General features: G+C 54.5%; 2 protein-coding genes across 3 annotated transcripts; both read right to left on the bottom strand.

Annotated features, from left to right (window-relative positions):
- Positions 1–455: 455 nt before the first annotated feature.
- Positions 456–4,559, bottom strand: Muc1 (mucin 1, cell surface associated). Its single transcript, XM_051157528.1, is given in 9 exon segments — positions 456–578; positions 1,506–1,655; positions 1,733–1,854; positions 2,006–2,139; positions 2,299–2,351; positions 2,453–3,646; positions 3,648–3,698; positions 3,700–3,728; positions 4,382–4,559. Coding segments are annotated over 9 exon segments (1,866 nt in total). The 5' UTR covers positions 4,440–4,559; the 3' UTR covers positions 456–503.
- A 1,885-nt stretch (positions 4,560–6,444) lies between these two features.
- Positions 6,445–18,750, bottom strand: Thbs3 (thrombospondin 3). Of its 2 annotated transcripts, XM_051157526.1 has the most exons (23): positions 18,570–18,744; positions 17,070–17,276; positions 15,790–16,046; positions 15,596–15,698; positions 14,852–14,878; positions 14,575–14,657; positions 14,448–14,499; positions 14,179–14,327; positions 13,761–13,901; positions 13,546–13,623; positions 12,758–12,910; positions 12,405–12,515; positions 12,215–12,322; positions 10,506–10,665; positions 10,157–10,275; positions 9,995–10,047; positions 9,524–9,717; positions 9,214–9,392; positions 9,056–9,104; positions 8,685–8,881; positions 8,094–8,266; positions 7,093–7,232; positions 6,445–7,010 (listed from the first exon to the last, which is right to left on the bottom strand). In XM_051157526.1, exons 1-23 carry the CDS (start codon positions 18,646–18,648, stop codon positions 6,952–6,954), a joined length of 2,871 nt encoding a protein of 956 aa, XP_051013483.1. In that variant the 5' UTR covers positions 18,649–18,744; the 3' UTR covers positions 6,445–6,951. The 2 variants fall into 2 exon arrangements, with proteins under 2 accessions (XP_051013483.1, XP_051013484.1); XM_051157527.1 differs by lacking the exon at positions 14,575–14,657 and having other exon boundaries at positions 14,455–14,499; positions 18,570–18,750.
- Positions 18,751–19,173: the final 423 nt, after the last annotated feature.

The raw sequence follows: 19,173 nt of genomic DNA, 5'->3' as shown, positions 1-19,173 counted from the left end.
TTTCTGGGTTCTTTCTCAGGCCACCTCTGTTTCCCAGTGTCACCTCTTCCCCACATCCCTGTTTTGTTTTGTTTCAAATATACCCACCCCTCCTTGCCTTTGGGAGTCTTCACCCCTAGACCCCGGTCCAGGCCCCTCCCAGACAGCAACTCTCTGGCTGCCCTGACCAATGCATTGCACATGAAACACCACAGCTGGGTCACAGGAGGCCACCTTTTATTCAGCTCTGTTTGGGTTCCCACCCCCATCTCCAGGCATTCTAGGCCAGTCCTTCTGAGAGCCACCACTGCACTCCCACCCCACTGTCCTTCATGACAGGCTGGGCTTCACCAGGCTAACACTGTTGAGGCACTTGATAGAGCCTCCGAAGAAGGCCTTGAGCAGCCTCCCAGAAGTCCAGCTCACCAGCCCAGATCAAAGTGCTGGGGGGGGGGGGGGGAGTCTGGCAGTGACACCTGAGGGAACAGCTGCCTCTCAAGCAGAGCAGGTGGGGTGACTTGTCCCTACAAGTTGGCAGAAGTGGTTGCCACTGCTGAGTTGGTATAAGAGAGATTGCTGCTGCCGTTACCTGCCACAACCTAAGTGGAGGGGAAAATAAAGTCAGGGTGAGGGAATCTACTGGGTAGAACCCCCGATAGTACCCCAGGCTAGGGGCCTGGCAAGCTCTCAAGGGGTTAATTCAGAGCGTGCACCTGCCTAGGGGCCCCAGAGCAGTCAAGTGACTGTAAACACACCACTCCTCCACTGCCCCCTCCCCCCCCCCCTTGGTAGCAAGTCCCCAGCCTCTCCTAGGCCCCTCCCGTCTCTCTCCTTTTATTTATTTATTTATTTTTGCTCCTCTGGCCCAAAGGGCTGTGTGTGTGTGTGTGTGTGTGTGTGTGTGTGTGTGTGTGTGTGTGTATGTGTGTGTGTGTGTGTGTGTGTAGCGATCCCGATCCCATAGGAGGAGGAAAATGAGGCAAGAAAAGGAAGCTCTTGTCTTCTTTCCCACCCATTGGCCTTTAGGTCTCAGGTGGTCACACTATTTACTAGAGAAAGGCGGAGTGAGGGAAGAGGGCAGGATCCTTGCTTTTCTCCCTTAGCACACTCATTTCGCTAGAGGAAATTTCTTTTCCTCCCACCCCTACCCCAACTTTCTGTATCTACTCTGCAACCCCTAGGAGGTGAGTGGGATGGTGCTCAGTCCGGCAGGCAGGGCTCTCCTGGGCACAGTATCCCCTCACTTTCCCTCTGGGCATCCTAATGGGCACGCTCTGGTACAATTCAGAATTCAGTGAGCAGGAGACTTTTTTGGGGAAGACTGGTAGTGGAAACACTCCCTTTCTTCTGTAGTCTCCCAAGGTCTGACCCCCCAGAACCTCCATTCCCAACCTTGCCAGGCCATCCACTGCTCACCTCTCCAAAGGTTCCTGAGTTTTCCAGGTACCTGGTCAGACACCCCCCCCCCCAGCCAAGCCCATTCCCACGCCCCCCCCCCCCCCGCCAACACATGGGACAGAGTTTACCTCCTCATAGGGACTACGTTTGGTACTCCCAGGGGGCACATAGCGCCCATGGGTGTGGTAGGTGGGATATTCACTCATAGGATGGTAGGTGTCCTGGGTTGGAAAGATGTCCAGCTGCCCATAGCTCTTTCGGCGGCACTGGCACACTGCCTAGGGAGATGGGAGATTATGCTGGCCCATGGGATCCCATTTCCCAGGGGGCACACTGCTGACGGCCTGAGACTTACCAGAGCAATGAGATAGATGATGGCCAAAGCAACCAAAATACAGACCAGCACCAGCAGGGCGATGCCCCAGCCAGGCACCCCAGGCCGAGCCTGGGAAGAAGAAGTGAGCGGCACCTCATTCACTAAAAGGGAGGACAGTGGTCAGGAAGTCCCCCAAAGGAGTTGGCTTTCTCCCTCCTAGCACCCAAAGTAAACAGGTGCTAGAGCCACCCCTCCCGTGTCTCCCCCCCACTGTTCAGTGGTGCCAGGCTACAGCTGGGGATACGGCCTCACCATTGACTTTTGAAATAGCCAGGTTATAGTCTGCTGCCTCCTTCTCGTGCTGCATAAGCTGGGATTTCACCTCAGAGGCACTGACGGCACCCTCCCGGAAAATCACAGTCGATTCTACCACCACTGAGCCTGACCTGGTCACAGGAAACTGGACAGCTCAGCCACAGGTCTCTGCTCACAGCTCAGCATTTCCCGCCCGCCCCCCCCTCCACCCCACTCCCCTCACACACACACCACACCACAAAGCCGTGAAACTGTCCATCCCTCCCACAAGTCAGATCCAGAAACTGTACCTGAACTTGATGGTAGAGATCCCCAGGAAATCTTGGTTAAAAATCTGCAGAAACTGGAATAGGAGGAGAAGACTGAGGTTTGATGCAAGAGAGTCACGCGGTTCTAAAGAGCAGCTTCAGAAGAGAGGGTGGCAGGCAGCAGGCTGATACCCACCAATCCGGAAATGTTCCTCTTCAGTTCTTGATAGTAGTTGGAGCTGGGATCTCCCAGGGAAGAGTTAAACTTGTGGTTCCAAATATGAAAAGACAAGAAGAAAAAAGAGACTCCAACAGACAACTGGGGAGGACTATTAGTGGAAAGGGTAGAGAGGAGCACTGTGCTGCCGGCCAGAGTAGAAAGTAGGGAAGAGGAAGTGCTGTTGCTGGAGGTGGCGAGGGTTGTAGGAGTAACAGGGTGCTGACTTGGAACTGAAGGCTGAGTGCCATTGCTGCTGACTGGAGTTATAGGAGCCGTTGCAGAGGTATTATGGACTGGACTGGTGGCTGAGCCCAGCACAGAGCTGGTAGTTGGCACCAAGGAGCCACTGTGCCCTGGGGTGATGGCTGAGCCTGGTGTAGCCTTGATAGTAGACATAGAGGCACCACTGGAAATTGGAGTGGTGGCCAAGGCTGAATCGGAGCTGTTAGTTGTAGTTGAGGCACCACTGGGGACTGGACTGGTGGCTGAGCCCAATGCAGGGCTGGTAGTTGGCACCAAGGAGCCACTGTAGATCAGAGTACTAGCTAGGCTTGATATAGCTTCAGTGGTCTGGATGGAAGCACCACTGTGGCCTGGAATACTGGAGTCCACTGGAGGGCTGGTGCCTGGGGCCACCGTGCCACTGTGGCCTGGAGTACTGGAGTCCACTGGAGGGCTGGTGCCTGGGGCCACCGTGCCACTGTGGCCTGGAGTACTGGAGTCCACTGGAGGGCTGGTGCCTGGGGCCACCGTGCCACTGTGGCCTGGAGTACTGGAGTCCACTGGAGGGCTGGTGCCTGGGGCCACCATGCCACTGTGGCCTGGAGTACTGGAGTCCACTGGAGGGCTGGTGCCTGGGGCCACTGTGCCACTGTGGCCTGGAGTACTGGAGTCCACTGGAGGGCTGGTGCCTGGGGCCACCGTGCCACCGTGGCCTAGAGTACTGGAGTCCACTGGAGAGCTGGTGCCTGGGGCCACCGTGCCACCGTGGCCTGGAGTACTGGAGTCCACTGGAGGGCTGGTGTCTGGGGCCACTGTGCCACTGTGGCCTGGAGTATTGGAGTCCACTGGAGGGCTGGTGTCTGGGGCCACCGTGCCACTGTGGCCTGTAGTACTGGAGTCCACTGGAGGGCTGGTGGCTGCTGGGGCCACCGTGCCACTGTGGCCTGGAGGAGGTAGTCAATGTTAAGGAACTGTTGGTGTCCTGGGATAAGGTGGCACTTATTTTTCTGACTTCAAAATGCAAGAAAGGCTGGGCCAGAGCTGAAGGGGAAGCGTTCACTGGTTTTATGCTCACAGCACCAACCAACAGAGTTAGATACTGGGTTGCTTTGGGTAACACCCTCGAAGTTGTAAAAACTACTGATTTGGTGAGTAAAACCACAGCAAGGAGAAAAATATGAACTCCAAACCAAACTAACTCCAGAGGACAAGAAGTCAAGTTAACATCAGGTAGCTCTGGGGTTGTCTTCCTTCTTGCTAACAACCTCCCTCCCTAAAGGTCTCACCCCTGCTCCTGCCCATCTGCCACCCCCACTCTACTTATCTTTTGAGACAAGGACTCATACTATAGGCCAAACTGACATTGAACTCTGTGAACGTCAGCATCCTAAGAGAAAGGCTTGTAGAGATGCACATGGACGGGATCTTCCACTCCTGAGTCTACTCCTCCTGACACAGCCCATCCTCTCAGCTCCCCACCAACTTCACAGCATTGCCTTCTATGGTAGGTCAGCCGGGGGTCACCTTTTCTCAGCCTCCGGCCTTCGCCTTCCTTTCCCTCTGGCACATACTGGGCCACCCCTGACTCTCACAGTGCCATCTACCAAGTAAGCAAAACCGACAGAAGGGCGAGGGGGTCCCACCAGAGGAGGGCAGCCCTTCCCCGCCTTTGTGCCCTCTCACCTGTTGGGAGTGCTAGAAGCAGCAGGAGGAAGAAAGGAGCCCGGATGCCTGGGGTCATGGTGGTGGTGAACAGGCGGGAAAGGGCCAGAAACTGGGTAAGTTTAGGCGGGCGCTGAGTGTGTGCGGCAGAGCGCCGCTGGTGCCTGCAGCTTTATACCAGTCCCCCTCCCGCCCTAGGCACAGCCAGAGCAGGTGACAAGTAACAAAACTCCGCCCCCTCCCCTATTCTTTTCTCCTCCTCCTCCCGAAACATTCCTGTGTAGCATACTTGGGTTCCAATCGTTCAACCTTATGTCAGCCTGTTTACTTTCCAATTGGCCTCCCCTTTTACCAACCACTCTTTGCCTTTCCCAGGTGTGTATGTGGAGGAAACCTGGGGGCCCTGGCTCTGGCTTTAGCCCCAGAGAAACAGTCAAGGTGAAGAAATGGAGCTCGGGAAGGCCCTGGGTAACAAGACCAAGGACGCCCATCCCTAGGTCCCCGATTCCTTTTCCTACTCTCTCTGCGGGCTCTTGAAAACCACTTGCCATAAGGTCGAGAGGACATAGAGGGCTGGGTAATAATGAACAGGTTGCTAGTTTTAGTGTGTCGTGTCCGTCCCCCCTCCCCCCACTTCCCGGAATAGCTCCACCCTTCTAACCGCTCCAGTACTCTGAAAACCACAGTCCCCGCCCCTGCCAGACTTTCCAGTAGCCTAGGTCTCTTTGGCTTTCTCCCCAGAAAGGCGGTGGGGGAAATTTCCACTTAAAAAAGGACGAAACTTGGGGAGCCTAAGGTCCTTCCTACCCAACCTTCCACCTTAAGTGGCAGGCTGGTCGGTCCTTCTGCCTGAGAACGCCTGCCCTCTAGTGGTCACCGCGAGCGTCGCGCGGCCGACCTACAGCGGCGGAGTGACAAGAGACTGTGCGGGGGGAATTTGCCGCACAGCCCGAGCTGAGACAGATATCGTAGGGGAGTTGGTTGTGCCTTGGCGAAAAGAGCCAATGCCTTGGACAGGTAAGAAGTAATGCACAGTGTTGGGGAGAAGCAACAATCAGTACTTGGGGTACTCAGACTTCTCGGGATGGTGTTTGGGGGCGGTGCTGTTAAGTGGATGGCGCCCTGAGGAATGTGGAAGGGGCTATCAAGTTATGTGATGAGGACATCGGATGTGGAGAGGGTAATGGGACAGACTATTACGGGTAGCTAGGTATTTAGGAGGCAGAGAGTAAGTGGGGGCGATCATAGAATTTAGGAGCACAGAGTTGTATTTGGGAGAGAAACAATATTCCGGGCGGACAGGCACATGGTACAGGGCAAACCCCTGTGTGTGTGGATTTAGGGAGAGCCAAGAGGTATTTGGAAGGGCAGAAATGGTTGGGGACAGGGAGGGCTTTGGGTGCACAGCAGCACGGGGACTGCGGATACCAGGCTGGACCCCGCAGGCGTACGTTGCGGCGTCAACCAGCAGAAGCAGTTACAACTGTAGTAGGCAAATAGTTCTGAGTCCCAACGAACACAAAGCGGAAGCTGATACTTTAGGAACATTTCAGAGGAGCATGAACTGAGGCGTGGGACCCACGCTCCCGCCGTGTGTTGTCCGAGCAGCTTTGTCAGGCCAGCTCCGGGCAGAGTGGGGACGCCCTACGTCAGCTCGCCCACAAGTATTTAAGTGGGCGGCTCCAAACCCCAACTCCCAGGATTGCCAGGCAACAGCCATTCAGTTCGGTTGCTGGGACACCCGTCACCATGGCAATGGCTCCGCGCCTCTCAGTCTGAGTATTTAAAGAGCAAGCGCGCGCACTGCCTAGGCGTCGGAAAGGGGCCTTCCCGGGCACCTGAGGCTCCCCTTCTGTCCCCCCTTCCAGGCGAGCAGGCCCGGGAGTTGCTCTAAGGTGATCCCAACTCCGCAGAGCTCCTTTCCCCCACCCGTGTCCCTGGGCTCCACTGGCCCAGGTGGTAGGGAGCGGGATTCCGGGACCCCCGGGTGGGCGGGAGGGACGGGACGCGGTGCAGTGTTGTTCTTTCCCCCGCCAATATTGCACTCGTCCCGGCCTCCAGCCCCCTCGGCCCCACCCCCGCGCCCCCTCACCCGAATCTGGGCAGCCCTGGCCACTGGGTTTTCGATCTCTGCAGAGCTTAGACTGAAGTGTCGCCGCTACCACGGTGAGTAAGTGGGGCTGGAAGAACTTAAGCCTTCCTGCAACCCCATCCCTCATTTCTACCCACACCCCAACTCAAACTTTCCCTAGCTCTCTAACCTGCAGCTACTAGCCTTTCTTACCCCTCGGAGTTCCTTTCTGTCCTGGAAAAGGCCTAAAATAAGTAATTGCACTGACTTAGAAAATAACTGAAACTTTATGGCAACGTGCTGTTGTCTTTCCTGGGGTTAGAACCTGAGTAATACCCCTTGAAAGTCTCCCCGCCCCTGCACAACGGGGTCACTACCCTTCTGGGGCTGGACTCCCCGATAGGTGCCAAAGAACCATCGGTTTGGCTGAGGGGCTGTAGGTTAGACCCCAGGGTCTCCCGAACAGGAGCCCAAGGTCAAAGGGTCTCCAGTCGGGAATCTGAATCCAGTAACCGCCACCTCATGCCCTTCCCTGAAGCAGCTGCCTCCGGAATGGCTCAAAGTCCTCAGGCACTGTGTCTGAAGAGGGAAAGGAAGTCAGGGTCAGAGGGTGTGGGTTTCCTAGGGCACAGGTCCGCTTGATCTCCGCTTAGAGCCTCACCGTTGCACCGGTACTGGAGATTGGACCAAATGATGTTTTCTTGGGAGAAGCAGAACACGCCGAGCCTGCCCCCTCGCATGGACGTGTCAATGATCACCCCAGAATCCGCCACTAGCTGAGGACCCTCATAGAGCTTCACCCTGTCCGAGACAGAAGTATCACGGGTGCTATGGTGCCAATGGGCACTGTGCCCCATGTCCTGGGGTCGTGTGCAACACCCCCCCTCACTAGTCCTGAGGGAAGAGAGGGAAGGCTGGGAAGGGGAGGGAGGGTGCGCTTTCTCAGGCCTGGGCCCCTAGCTCTTTGTCCTGCTCTTTTTGCATCTCAAAGCACCAGCACATTCCTAGCAAGGATTGGGTTGCTATGACAATGAGCACAAAGGGCTGGGGGTGAAGTCACCCTCTTCCCAGGCTCCAGTCCACTACCACCCCTTTATCCTCTGCCCTGGCGCTCCATGGCTCTAGGTACCTTAAAGAGGAACCAACTCAGCCCTCTGGATTCTAGGCCTTTGGCTACAGGAAGTCTCCTTCTAAGCAGCCCTCTTTCCCTTCCCTTCTCCAGTCATTCTCACCAATGGGGGACACTTGGAGGGAAAAATCAAACCGAGAGGCCCGCAAACTATGGGCCTTGATTTCTGTAAATCACGGTCCCTTTCCAAAGTCAGATGCTGTTGGAGCAAGTTCTGGGCACTGAAGGGGCTGGAAGTGATGGGCTCTTCCACAGACTGCCTGGGTCTAGAGACTGCCAGATACCTGAAGGGTTGAGCACCTAGCTCAACACCTAGGATTTAGAGGGGAGAGCTAGGGCGCAGAGGGCTGGTGGGCCTGATACTACCTCCTCTGTGTGGTAGGAAAATGGAAGGAACTGGCTGCAATCCCTACCCAAGACACCAGAGAGAAGGTCACAGTCACCTAGTCCCTGCTAGCTAGAAGGCATAGGAAGTTGAGCCGAGCCTTGCCCCTGCCCCTGCCCCTGCCTCAGGGCTCAAACCCTTTCCTTACCGAATGTAGCCAACTTGGGGCCGGTGCAGCAGCTGCCATCTATAGGATGTCTTGTCACTCCAACCCACATTTCGTGGGTCAGTCCACAGCAGCCGTACCTGATCAGGGGTGTGGCCAGTATGCCATAGAGCATTGCGGAGGTGCTCGCCTGGACCAGATATTGATGTCACTGCCTAGGAGTCAATGACAAGGACAGTGTGTTAACCAGGGTGTAGGGAGACAAGCCAGTAAGAGCCCTAGAGAAAGAAAAGGGATCAGGAGAGTTCTCTGGAAGGCTGTACAGGTAATCTCCAGACCAGATGTCTGGGTAAGAAAGCTCCTAGGTAGCTGGGTGATGGTGGCACACTCCTTTAATCCCAGCACTCGGGAGGCAGAGGCAGGTGGATCTCTGAGTTGGAGGCCAGCCTGGTCTACAAAGTGAGTCTAGCACAGCCAAGGCTACACAGAGAAACCTTGTCTCAAACAAAACAAAACAAAACAAAACAAAAAAACAAGAAAAGAAAAAGCTCCTAGGCAATGGACCCCCTGACTTTGGACAGCAACAGCTTTAGGAAAGTCACTGGGTTTGGGGAAACTGGGCAGCTAGGATACCTTGAGCTGCAGCCCTGGTTGGGCCACTGCTCGGAAAGGAGTGGCCTGCCAGTAGGTCTGCTCCTTCTGTTTCCACATGACCACATAGAAGCGGCCACTGTCCTGGTAACTGAAGAGGAAGCCTGCATAGTCATCGTCAGTGAACGTGTTCACGTGAAAAGTACCTTCAAAGTCCACACCATTGAAGGCCGTGTATCCTGCATTGGGAGTGGACTAGATGTTAGGGACAGTAAAGCTGCTTGGTATGGGGGCAGAGATGCCTGTTGCATGTAGGGCCAGAGTCTTGCGATAAGGCCCTGCCCATCCTCCCCACCGACCCTCTAGAGACGCCTTCCCTTTGGAGATTACTGAACTGGGTGTCCCTTACATACCAACTGCAAGACCTGGGTCACTGTTCATAGTCTGAACAATTTCCATGCCCTGGAGTTGAGAAGGGGGAAAAAAAGCCCTGATCCAGGTGCACAAAGCCACCCAGGTCCCAGTAGGTGATCTAGTGTGATGGCGCCCACCCACCTCACGGCCAGTATACCTGGTTGAGCACGACCCAGTTTGGATCAATCTGAGCATCACCCTCAGGATCAAGAACCACAGTCTGATAGGCCCGGAAGTCTGTGAGGGTGACTTCTGCACTTTCCGGACACACATCCAGAGGGTCAAGTACTGCGTCATTGTCAAAGTCGTCCTCGCACGCATCACCAACACCATTGCCTGGAGAGAGTGAAGCCAGGTTCTCAGGCCCTGCCAACTGTCACTACAGGGGTGTTCCCTTCCTGGCCCCTCCCTACCCATCCTCCCACACCCCCTGCTGGGCACAGCCGGTACAGGGACCCCAGCCTTACCATCTGAGTCTTTCTGATTAGGATTGGGTACCAAGCGACAGTTATCAGGCCCAGGAGGCACATAGTCTGGGACACCATCATTGTCGTCATCCCCATCACACTCGTCTCCAAGTCCGTCGTTGTCTGAGTCCAGCTGAGAGCTATTTGGCAGCTGGGGACAGTTGTCCTTGGTGTCCTGGTGCCCATCTCCATCGCTGCTCAGAAGAGAGGGTAACAAGATGGCAGCTGAAAGGTGGCTCCCAGCCTTTCCTTATCTTCTGCAGGCTTTGCGGGGCCTGCCTACCCTCCATCAAATGAGATGAGAATCCAGCAGTGGGGATGGAGGGCAGACTGGGGGAACAATCTCCTGCTTAGTAGGACTGCTGAACTCCGTCCGCAGCGTAGAGGCAGCTGAGATTGCAGCAGAGGAAAGGAAAATATCTCCTAGGAGAATTCCCTGGGAGACCTGGAATCTCGTGGCCCGGACCCTACCTGTCTTCGTTGGTATCACAGGCATCCCCCACCAGGTCACTGTCTGCATCTGTCTGAGAAAGTGGTCTGATGTCACCATCTCCTGATACCTTAGAGAGGGTGAAGGACTGGCCTCCATCCACCAGATCCCCACCCTCCCTCACCCGTGACGCTCCCCTGTACCTGGGTAGGATTGCTCATCTCAGGGCAGCTGTCACAGGCGTCTCCCACTCCATCTTCATCCTGGTCTGTCTGCAGTGGGTTGGGTACTTTAGGGCAGTTGTCCAGCCCATTGGGGATGCCTAGCAGACATGGGAAACAAGGAGGTGTCGCTGACTGGGTAGCTCACCCCTCTTGGTTGGTGACAGGCCTGAGCTTTGTTAGGAAACACACTTGTGCCTTGCGTGACGGCCTACATCCTGTCTGACCACTTGGTGTTCTTAGGCCTGACTAGAAGCCCCAGTTCACTGTCTCCCAACCTCCTGGCCATGTCGCTATAGATCCCCAGCCGCCCACAGCCCCAGGCCTGCACCGTCCCCATCCACATCGTTGTCACAGGCATCTCCTTCTCCATTGCCGTCTGTGTCCTTCTGGTCATTATTGGGGACATTGGGGCAGTTGTCACAGGCGTCACCAAAGGAATCTGTGTCTGAATTCTGCTGGTCCTTGTTGGGGAACAGACGGCAATTGTCCTGGGCAAAGAGGTGAGAGAAGGGTCAGAAGTCCCCATCCTTACTCTGCCCGTGTCCTTGTCAAATATAATGCCCTGTAATGGTCCACTGCTTGTTGTCCCACCACTCAGCCAGGCACAGAGCCCCACAATTCGTGTCCTAGACACGTTCCTAGAGAATTGCCAAGGGCCAGGAAGGGGCAGGAGAGTAGGATTCACAGGAGAGACCACAGCATGGAGAGGGCATGGAGCTGAGGGCCAGAACACCCTTTTTGACTTTAGAGGTGTTTGGTGTTGTGTTGTTTGTTTTGAGGCAGGGCCTCACTATGTAGCCCTTGCTGGCCTGAAACTCCATGTAGTCCAGGATGGCCTTAAACTCACAGGAGTCCACCTGCCTCAGCCTCTTGAGTGCTGGGATTAGAGGCATGTGTCACACCATGCTGGCCTGGTTTTTTGTTTTGTTTTCACTCCATCTCTCTTTTTGCTTTATTTCTTTGTTTTCCTGGGGTTTTTTTGAGACAGGGTTTCTCTGTGTAGCTTTGGCTGTACAACAATCTACCTGCCTCTGCCTCCTGAGGACTGGGTTAAAGGTGTGTGTTGCCACCACCCGGCTTTCTTTTTTTCTTGCATGCACTTATTTATGTAATATATGTGTGTGGGCACAGAAGTGCCACTATGCCTATGTGGAAATCAGGGGACAACTTGCTGCAGTAAGTTCTCTTTCCCACCGTATGAGTTCCAGGTCACCAGGCTTGGTGGCAAGTGCCTTTACCTGCTGAGCTGTCACACTGGCCTTGCTTGGTTTTTAGATACAGAACCTCATTCTGTGACCGAGGCTGACCTCCACCTTTCAGTGATCTTCCTGCCTCTATCTCCTAAGTGCTGGGATTGCAGGCACATGCCATCATTGCAAGTCTACCTCAGAGCTCTTTTTTTTTCTTTCTTTTCTTTAAGATTCGTTTTTATTTTCTGTGTAGGGGTGGTTTCCCTGAATACATGCGTGTGCATCACATTAATACAGTGTCCACAGAGGCCAGAAGTAGAAATGGAGCTACAGATGTTGTGAGCCCCCATGTGGGTGCTGGGAACTGACCCTGGTCTTCTGCAAGAATAACAAGTGTTCTTTAACTACTGAGCCATCTCACTATCCATATCTCAACATTCATTCTTTTTTTTTTTTTTTTTTCCCCAGTTTTTTGAGACAGGGTTTCTCTATGTAGCCTGGCTGTTCTGGACTTGATTTGTAGACCAGGCTGGTCTCAAACTCACAACCATCTGCCAGTCTCTGCCTCCTGTGTGCTGGGATTACATGCGTGCGCCACCATGGCTGGCTGGCTGGCTTTCTTTCTTTTTTAAGGTTTTTTTGTTTTCCAGACAAGGTTTCTCTGTGTAGCCTTGGCTGTCCTCAACTCACTCGGTAGACCAGGCTGGCCTCGATCTCACAGCGATCCACCTGCCTCTGCCTCCGAGTGCTGGGATTAAAGCCACGCGCCACCACGGCCGCCATACCACAGCACTATTATGTTTTTGGTTATAAGCCTTTAACAGCTGAGCCGTCTCTCCAGCCCTACCTCAACATTCTTGATGCCATCCCCATCAGCATCCTCATCACACTGGTCCCCTACACCATCATTATCAGCATCTTCTTGCCCAGAGTTGGGTGTCAAAAGGCAATTGTCCTGAGGATAAGAGGGAGGCAAAGGATCAGTGAGTTCCAGCCCACACCCCGCCCGCCTCTTGCTCCAGCCTTTGCCCCTGTACCTGCTTGCAATGCTTGTTGTTATCCATGCAGGGAAGCGCCTGGTCTGGATAGCCATCTATGTCTGTGTCAGGCCCACACACGTTCCCGTTCCCGGCCCAGCCCACATTACACTAGGGCAAAACATACATACGGCAGGCGTCAGTGTGTATGCAGGCAGGCCTTGCGTCCCTGTGCCCTGCCTCACTGCTCTCCCTGTCCTGGGCTCTGTTCTCCCATTAGTAACTTCCCAGGCACAGGCTTACCTCTTTCTCCCACGACGGCACTCAGGTCATTCCCTAAATACTTTCACTAGCTTTACATATTTCTCCAGATCTTCCTTCTTTCTTCATTGTCTTAGGTCTATCTAGCTTACCTGGCATGACACGGCACCATTGCGTTCAAAGAGACAGTGAGCGTGGACATGGCAGGGGCTGTGGGCAGGGCTGTGGCAGGTCCTTGCTGGAAGGCAGCCTTGGCTCTGGTTTCCCAGGAAACCCAGGCGGCAGGGACCGCATTTGAAAGACCCCTAAAGGGTAGGGAGAGGAGTTAAGAAGAAAAGATGAAGTCACCAGGAGCCCTGGACTAACCTCATTCTACCTGTGAGACATAAGACAGGCACTTAGAACCACACTGGGAGTATACGTCTCCTTCAGGTTCCCAGGACAACCTCCTCCTCCTCCTTTGTGTGTGTGTGTGTGTGTGTTTTGAGACAGGGCTTCTCTTTGTGGCCTTGGCTGTCCTGGACTTGCTTTATAGACTAGCCTGGCCTCTGCCTCCCAAGTGCTGGGATTACAGGCATGCACCACCATGCCCAGTGTTTTTTTGGGAGGAAGGGAGGGGGTGTTGAGACAGGATTTCTCTGTGTAGCCTTAGCAGTCCTGAACGTACTCTGTAGAGATGGCTGTCCTTGAAGAACTCACAGAGATCTGCCTACCTCTGCCTCCCAAGTGCTAAGATTAAAGACATGTGCCGTCACCACCCAGCTTGGACAACCTTTTTCAAATTAAATAATTTTCTAAAGATCACAGCTAGTAAAAGGCAGAACCCGGCGATCTCGGCTAGGTTCCTGGGAACACTCAAGTGGTGCCCGAGGTGGGCAGGAGGAGGTAGGGGATGGCAGAGGGAGTTAACACAGTCACAGGCAGTTCCCTTTCAGCTCACCACCGTGTTGGTGCAGATGGAATTTGGGTCACAGCCTCCATTGTTACCATCGTTACATTCATCAATATCATTGCAGACCTAAAAGGGCAGAGTTGAGTGGGGGTGTCCTTCAGACACAGAATTTAGTAATGAGTGGGTGAGCACTGGCATGCTTAGACCCAAAGCCAAAGCCTCATCTCGTTTGTCACAAATCCATATGCACTACACAAACTGACCTGTTTGCTGGCCCGAGCGTAGTCAATGCCCACACCAGACACTCGGGTGCCCTTGTACCCTTGAGGACAGGCCTCACAGTGGAAGCCAGGCATGGTGTTGATGCAGCTGGAGCCCGGGAAACAGGGGTCGGTGTGAGCACACTGGGGACAGAAAATCAGAAGGCAGAACTCAAGCACTGTCCTAGAAGCATTGCTCCTGGTGTCCCCTTTGCAGCTTTCCCAGCCCAACCTCACGGCGTTCCTTTTCCTCTGGCTGGCCATCTCAAACCTCCCTGCCTTGCCACCAGCTCCTTCACTGTGTGACCATCTGGTCTGCTCTATGCCTTCTTTGCCTGTCTCTGACCTTTCCTAAATTCTTCCGCCTCTGAACAACTTTTGCCCAATTTTTTGTATCCTTGAGGGCTCCACCATCCCTCACCTCATTGATGTCCTCACAGTGGGTGCCATTGCCCTGAAGGCCAGGGGGACAGGGCCCACAGCGGTAACCTGGGTACTCATACACTTCCATGCAGTCCACTCCTCGGAAGCAGGGGCTGGGGCTGCAGTGGGAACGCTGCTCGTGGAAACCTGAGAGGTGGGCACAGTCAGAGCCACCCTCTCAGGTCATTCTTCAGATTGCTAGGAAGGAGAAACTGAAACATGACAGTGACAGTGCCGTCTGGAGCCCTCCTCTACGCTCCCACTCACCGCACACCTGACACTCCATGATGGTGTTCCGGATGAGCGACATCTCCTTCACCTGACAAATGAGGAGTCAGCTCTCCACACCTGCCAACCGCTTCCCGCCCCAGGCCCTTCCTTGGCCCCCTCAAACCTGGTCTCGGATGTCATCCCGAAGCTCCACGAGGATCTGGTTGAAGAGGGTGAGCTGGGTCACCAGTGCCTTGGTCTGCTCCCCTGTCAAGGTCCAGGGTGTGGAGAGACTTAGAGCCAGAGAGCCACTCCGGGCCCTGGGTGGACTGTAGATCAGCTCTACCCCCCGAGCCAGCCCTGCATCACACCTTTAAATCCCATCCGTGACAGAAGACCACCCTCGCCTCCACCACCCTCGCCTCCACCACCCTCGCCTCCCCCGTTCATAGTCCACTCACCTAAGATGGACTGCAGCGCACTGGTCACTAGAGGAAGAAGTGACAGCAGTCAAGGGGGGCGGCTGCTGAGGACCGGGGAAGGGAAGGAGTCTGGAATGGGGACAGGCCTGGTGCCTCAATAAAGATGAAGTGTTGCAGAGTAGCAGGGCAGAGGTGCTACACTGCACAGTCTTGGGCATGGTGGACAAGCACTCTTCCCACAGCCTCATACTCAGAAGCATCCCTTCCCACTGGGCTAAGGCCCTCTGGGCATTGTCTCATAGGAAGTGAAAACACTCAAATCTTGGTTCCCAGGCATAGCAGTACCAGGAGGACTCTAAGTGAGAGGCCACCCAAAGCAGGGCCAGGGGCCCTAGTACATTCCATTTGAAACCCTTTCCCCAAGCTGCCACTTCAAGAACCCTTTGAAGTCTCTGGGAGAAGTGAGTGTTTGCTTAGGTAAGAACCTCTGAGCATCCTTGTCAGGGGCCAGGGTGAGTGGCCTTGGCTGGAGATGCTGCCTGCTGGTAAGTGACAGCTGCCAAGAGGAACTACAAAGACCTTGAGACTAGCAACTCAGCTATTAGCTTACTTCCTCACCCCCCAGAGTTCCAATCCTCTTAGGCGGTTTTATTTTTCTGGTCCACATCTACACATGAGGTCATGAAGGCAGGGATGAAAGATGAGCAGCTGTAGGGTTAAAAGCCTCAGGAATGGGCAAGCTAAGGGGATGAGAGGGAACTCAAAAGGGTGGGAATCTCTTACCTGCACTGTGAATGGATTCATCTCCTTGGAATGGACATTCACTCAGGGCCCCTACCCGGGCCATGGAGCCACCCAGGATAATCTTCATCGATTCCACAAAGCCCTATGGGGGCAGCAAGTAGGGTAGGAGGGTCCAGCAGCTCCTCTCGGTGCTACAGGCCATTTCCCCCAAATCAGAGGGCCTTTCCTCTTACCTGTAGCCTCAGATAAGCCTTCTGTCCAGTTCTGATCTCCAAGCCACTGACCTCCGCGGGAGGAATGGGGGCCAGTGCCGGAAGGCCAGCATGTTGGTCACCCAGTTTACAGTCCACATACAGCTGCAGGCCAGGGCTGGGTCGAGACGGTCCTCGGAGTCGCAGGAGAGCGGTGTGTGTGCGCCCATCAGCCAGCCCTGCTTGCTGTAGGTTCACTGCGTGGACTTTGCCATCTTCTCGCTGGTACCGCACCAGCACTGCCCAGGATTGGAGGTCAGTACGGGCACTAGCCCCCATCCCATGTTCCAACTGACCTGGATCATCTCTTCTAGATCCCACCTTTGTCAGCCCTTGGCTGTCAGTCTCTCTCTTTGGTTTTTAAGATGGTTTCTTTGTGTAGCCCTGGACATCCCGGAACTCTCTGTAGACCAGGCTGGGCTCAAGCTCAGAGATCTGCCTGCTGCTGCCTCCCAAGTGCTGGATTAAAGGCGTGCACGACTACAATTCAGCAAGATACTAACTACATCTCTTTCCCCCCTTTTTTCTTTTTTCCTTCTTTTTTTTCCCCTTGAGACAGGGTCTCTCCGTGTAGCCTTGATTGGTCTGGACTTGCTTTGTAGACCAGGCTGGCCTCGAACTCACAGAGCTCCACCTACCTCTGTCTCCCAAGTGCTGGGATTAAAGGCGTGTGCCACCATGCCCAGCAGATACTACATCTCTTAAGGGTAATTCCTAATTTGTATATGTATCTCTCAACACCTTCTATGCAACAGGTGCACAGTGTTTTTCAGTGGTGGTGCACGCCTTTAATTCCATCACTCTGGAAACAGAGGCAGGTGAATCTATGAGTCCGAAGCCAGCCTGGTCGGCCGAGGGAGTTCCAGAACATCCAGGATTACACAGAGAAAACCCTGTCTCAAAAAAATAAAACCAATGTTTTTCAAATAGGCGTAGGATGAGAACCTCGTTAGTTTTTGATGCCTGAGATGACTGTTCTCTCCCAAGGTGGCAGCTAGATCTGGGCCCACTGACCTTCACCAAAGACCTGAGTGGCTCCGTCATCGCTGGGACACAGAGATGCCTCACCCTCCCACTGGGCATCCCAACAATACAACCTGCCACCCATCCCTGTAGATACCAGGGCTTACCCAACTGTTTGAGTACCTCCATACCAGGTGTCCCTGGTAGAGGTCAGGGAGAGTAAAGAAGCACCTGGGAGTGGGGATGAGCAGACTGCCCAAGGGGTCACTGATGCAGGAAAGGAGGTGCCCACCAGTCACCTTTGTTGATCTTGCCCACAACAGAGGCTTCCAGCCATCGTGTGTTGTCTTGACGAGAGTAGAGGCCAAAGAGGACACCACCTTGCTTTGGGGGGAGGCGGAAAGTGGACAAGAGGTAGATGTCCCCAGCAGTGAGTAAAGCTGTCCGGATCTTCTCTGCCACAGCTACCATCTGCCGGGACTCGCCCACAGTCAGCAGGTCAATTACTGGCCAGGTAGGGTTGATGAGAGTCAGAGGAGGGGGTTGGGGTTGGTGTGAAGGCACTCATGAGCTCTCGGAGGTGAGGCATCCCTAATTACCCTCCACCCACCTCTGGATAGCATAAGACACCTTCTCAAACCCCAGGTACATGCCTGTAATCTCAGGCTGAGAGGACTGCCTCAGGCAAGCGGCCGGCCTCGGCTACACAGACCAGGCTACGAGACCCCATCTATAAAAACAGAAACCTCAGCCCTGGTTTTTCGAGACAGGGTTTCTCTGTGTAGCCTTGACTGTCCTGGACTCACTTTGTAGACCAGGCTGGCCTCGAACTCAATGATCCACCTGCCTCTGCCTCCCGAGTGCTGGGATTAAAGGCGTGCGCCACCACCACCCGGCCTTTTTTTTTTTTTTTTTTCAAACAGGGGACAGAACAATTTCACTCTCCCAGGACCTTCTGCTGTTTCCAAATCCGTGGGAACCTATAGGCTTACAGCCCACTTAGGAACACTAAAGCCACCCACAAACTTCCTACATCCCGCCAGGTGGCGCAAGGGAGACATCGCTGACGGGAGACTGGAGTGGCACCTGGTGCCCACAGCTCAGAAACCAGAGGTAGCTTCTACTTCTGGGTTTAGCTCACTCCAAACCCTGGTACCAGTCCTCCCATCCTCGGGGCTCATCACATACGTCTGTCCACAGAGGGCTCTGGCCCTCCCATCGCTGTTTAAGCCTGCCCCCCCACCCCACCCCGGGAATGTGACCCAAGCGCCTCTGCCTCCTGTGTCCTGGCCAATCTGTGGTTTCCCTTCCAGCCAGTAAAGAATCTTTGCTTGTGTCATCTGTCCCAGCTACCTCTCCTACACCACCCACGGGCCCATCCCACCACCAGACCTCCGGGAGAGCTCAAGCCGCCCGATCCCCACCCCCACCCTATCTTTTAGTAGCCAAGAGCCCTAGTAAAAGGGGGACCAAAGCCCGCCACCATCAATCAGGCTGCTTTCCGAGGCTCTCCTGTTGATGCCCTGACACAAACTCAAGTCATGTAGTCTTGGCATCCAGCTCCTGGGTCCATCCTGCTCTCAATGCCTGACACCGGGCCAGTCTGCACTCACCCACCCACTCTGGTGCCCACTCCTCCCACATTATCACCACCTCTTCACTGGAGTGGAACTTTTCTCTCCAACCCAATTTCAGGACTCTACCCTCTCTCTCCTCAGACCCACATGTGGTCTGTTATTTGGCTGGGGGCAAAAGAAAGGAGACAAAAGAGGTGTCAAAGAGGATGAAAGCAGGCTTACCCTGAAGGTCCTGACTGGCACATGTGTAAGAGTAAAAGAGGAGAAGAGCCAAGGCCCCCCAAAGTTCTGGCTTCTCCATGCCGCTTAGCCGGTTCACTACCCCTGGCAGGCAGGCGACTGGGAGGGAAAAAGACTAGGCGGAGAGCAGAAGGAGGGGGGCGGAGGGACTGAGCAGCGAGCTGGTGGGGGGCCAGCAGGCGGATAAGGGAGGGGGGGCTGAAACAAAGAACTGCCAATCACCTTGGAGGCATCACCAGTTCCTGGAACCTGGGGCACAGGGAAAGAGTCCTGGAGCCTTCCTTGTCTCCGGCTCCTCCTTTAATGGTCCTCTCTCCTAGGTGCCTCCCTTTACTGTGACATCTGGTTCTTGGGGGCTTTCAATTTAACAGCGCTACCAAATGCTACCGTTGTCTGGAAGGCGCGGTTGACAAAGGCAGAAACCGCTGCCCTGGGCAGTGCTAGGTTTTGGGCATTATTTTAAAATACGGTTTGGCGGAAAAGGATGGCAAGGGACTTGGCTAAAAAACTAGCTTGCTACCCGTGCCTAGAGGATGTCCACGACATTAGGCTTATTGCTGTGGCAGAGCAAATACTTTTTTATTAC

The sequence above is a fragment of the Acomys russatus genome, chromosome 15 (genome assembly GCF_903995435.1).
Source record: "Acomys russatus chromosome 15, mAcoRus1.1, whole genome shotgun sequence".
Classification (NCBI taxonomy): Eukaryota; Metazoa; Chordata; class Mammalia; order Rodentia; family Muridae; genus Acomys; species Acomys russatus.
This window is presented reverse-complemented; position numbering and strand designations above follow the sequence as displayed.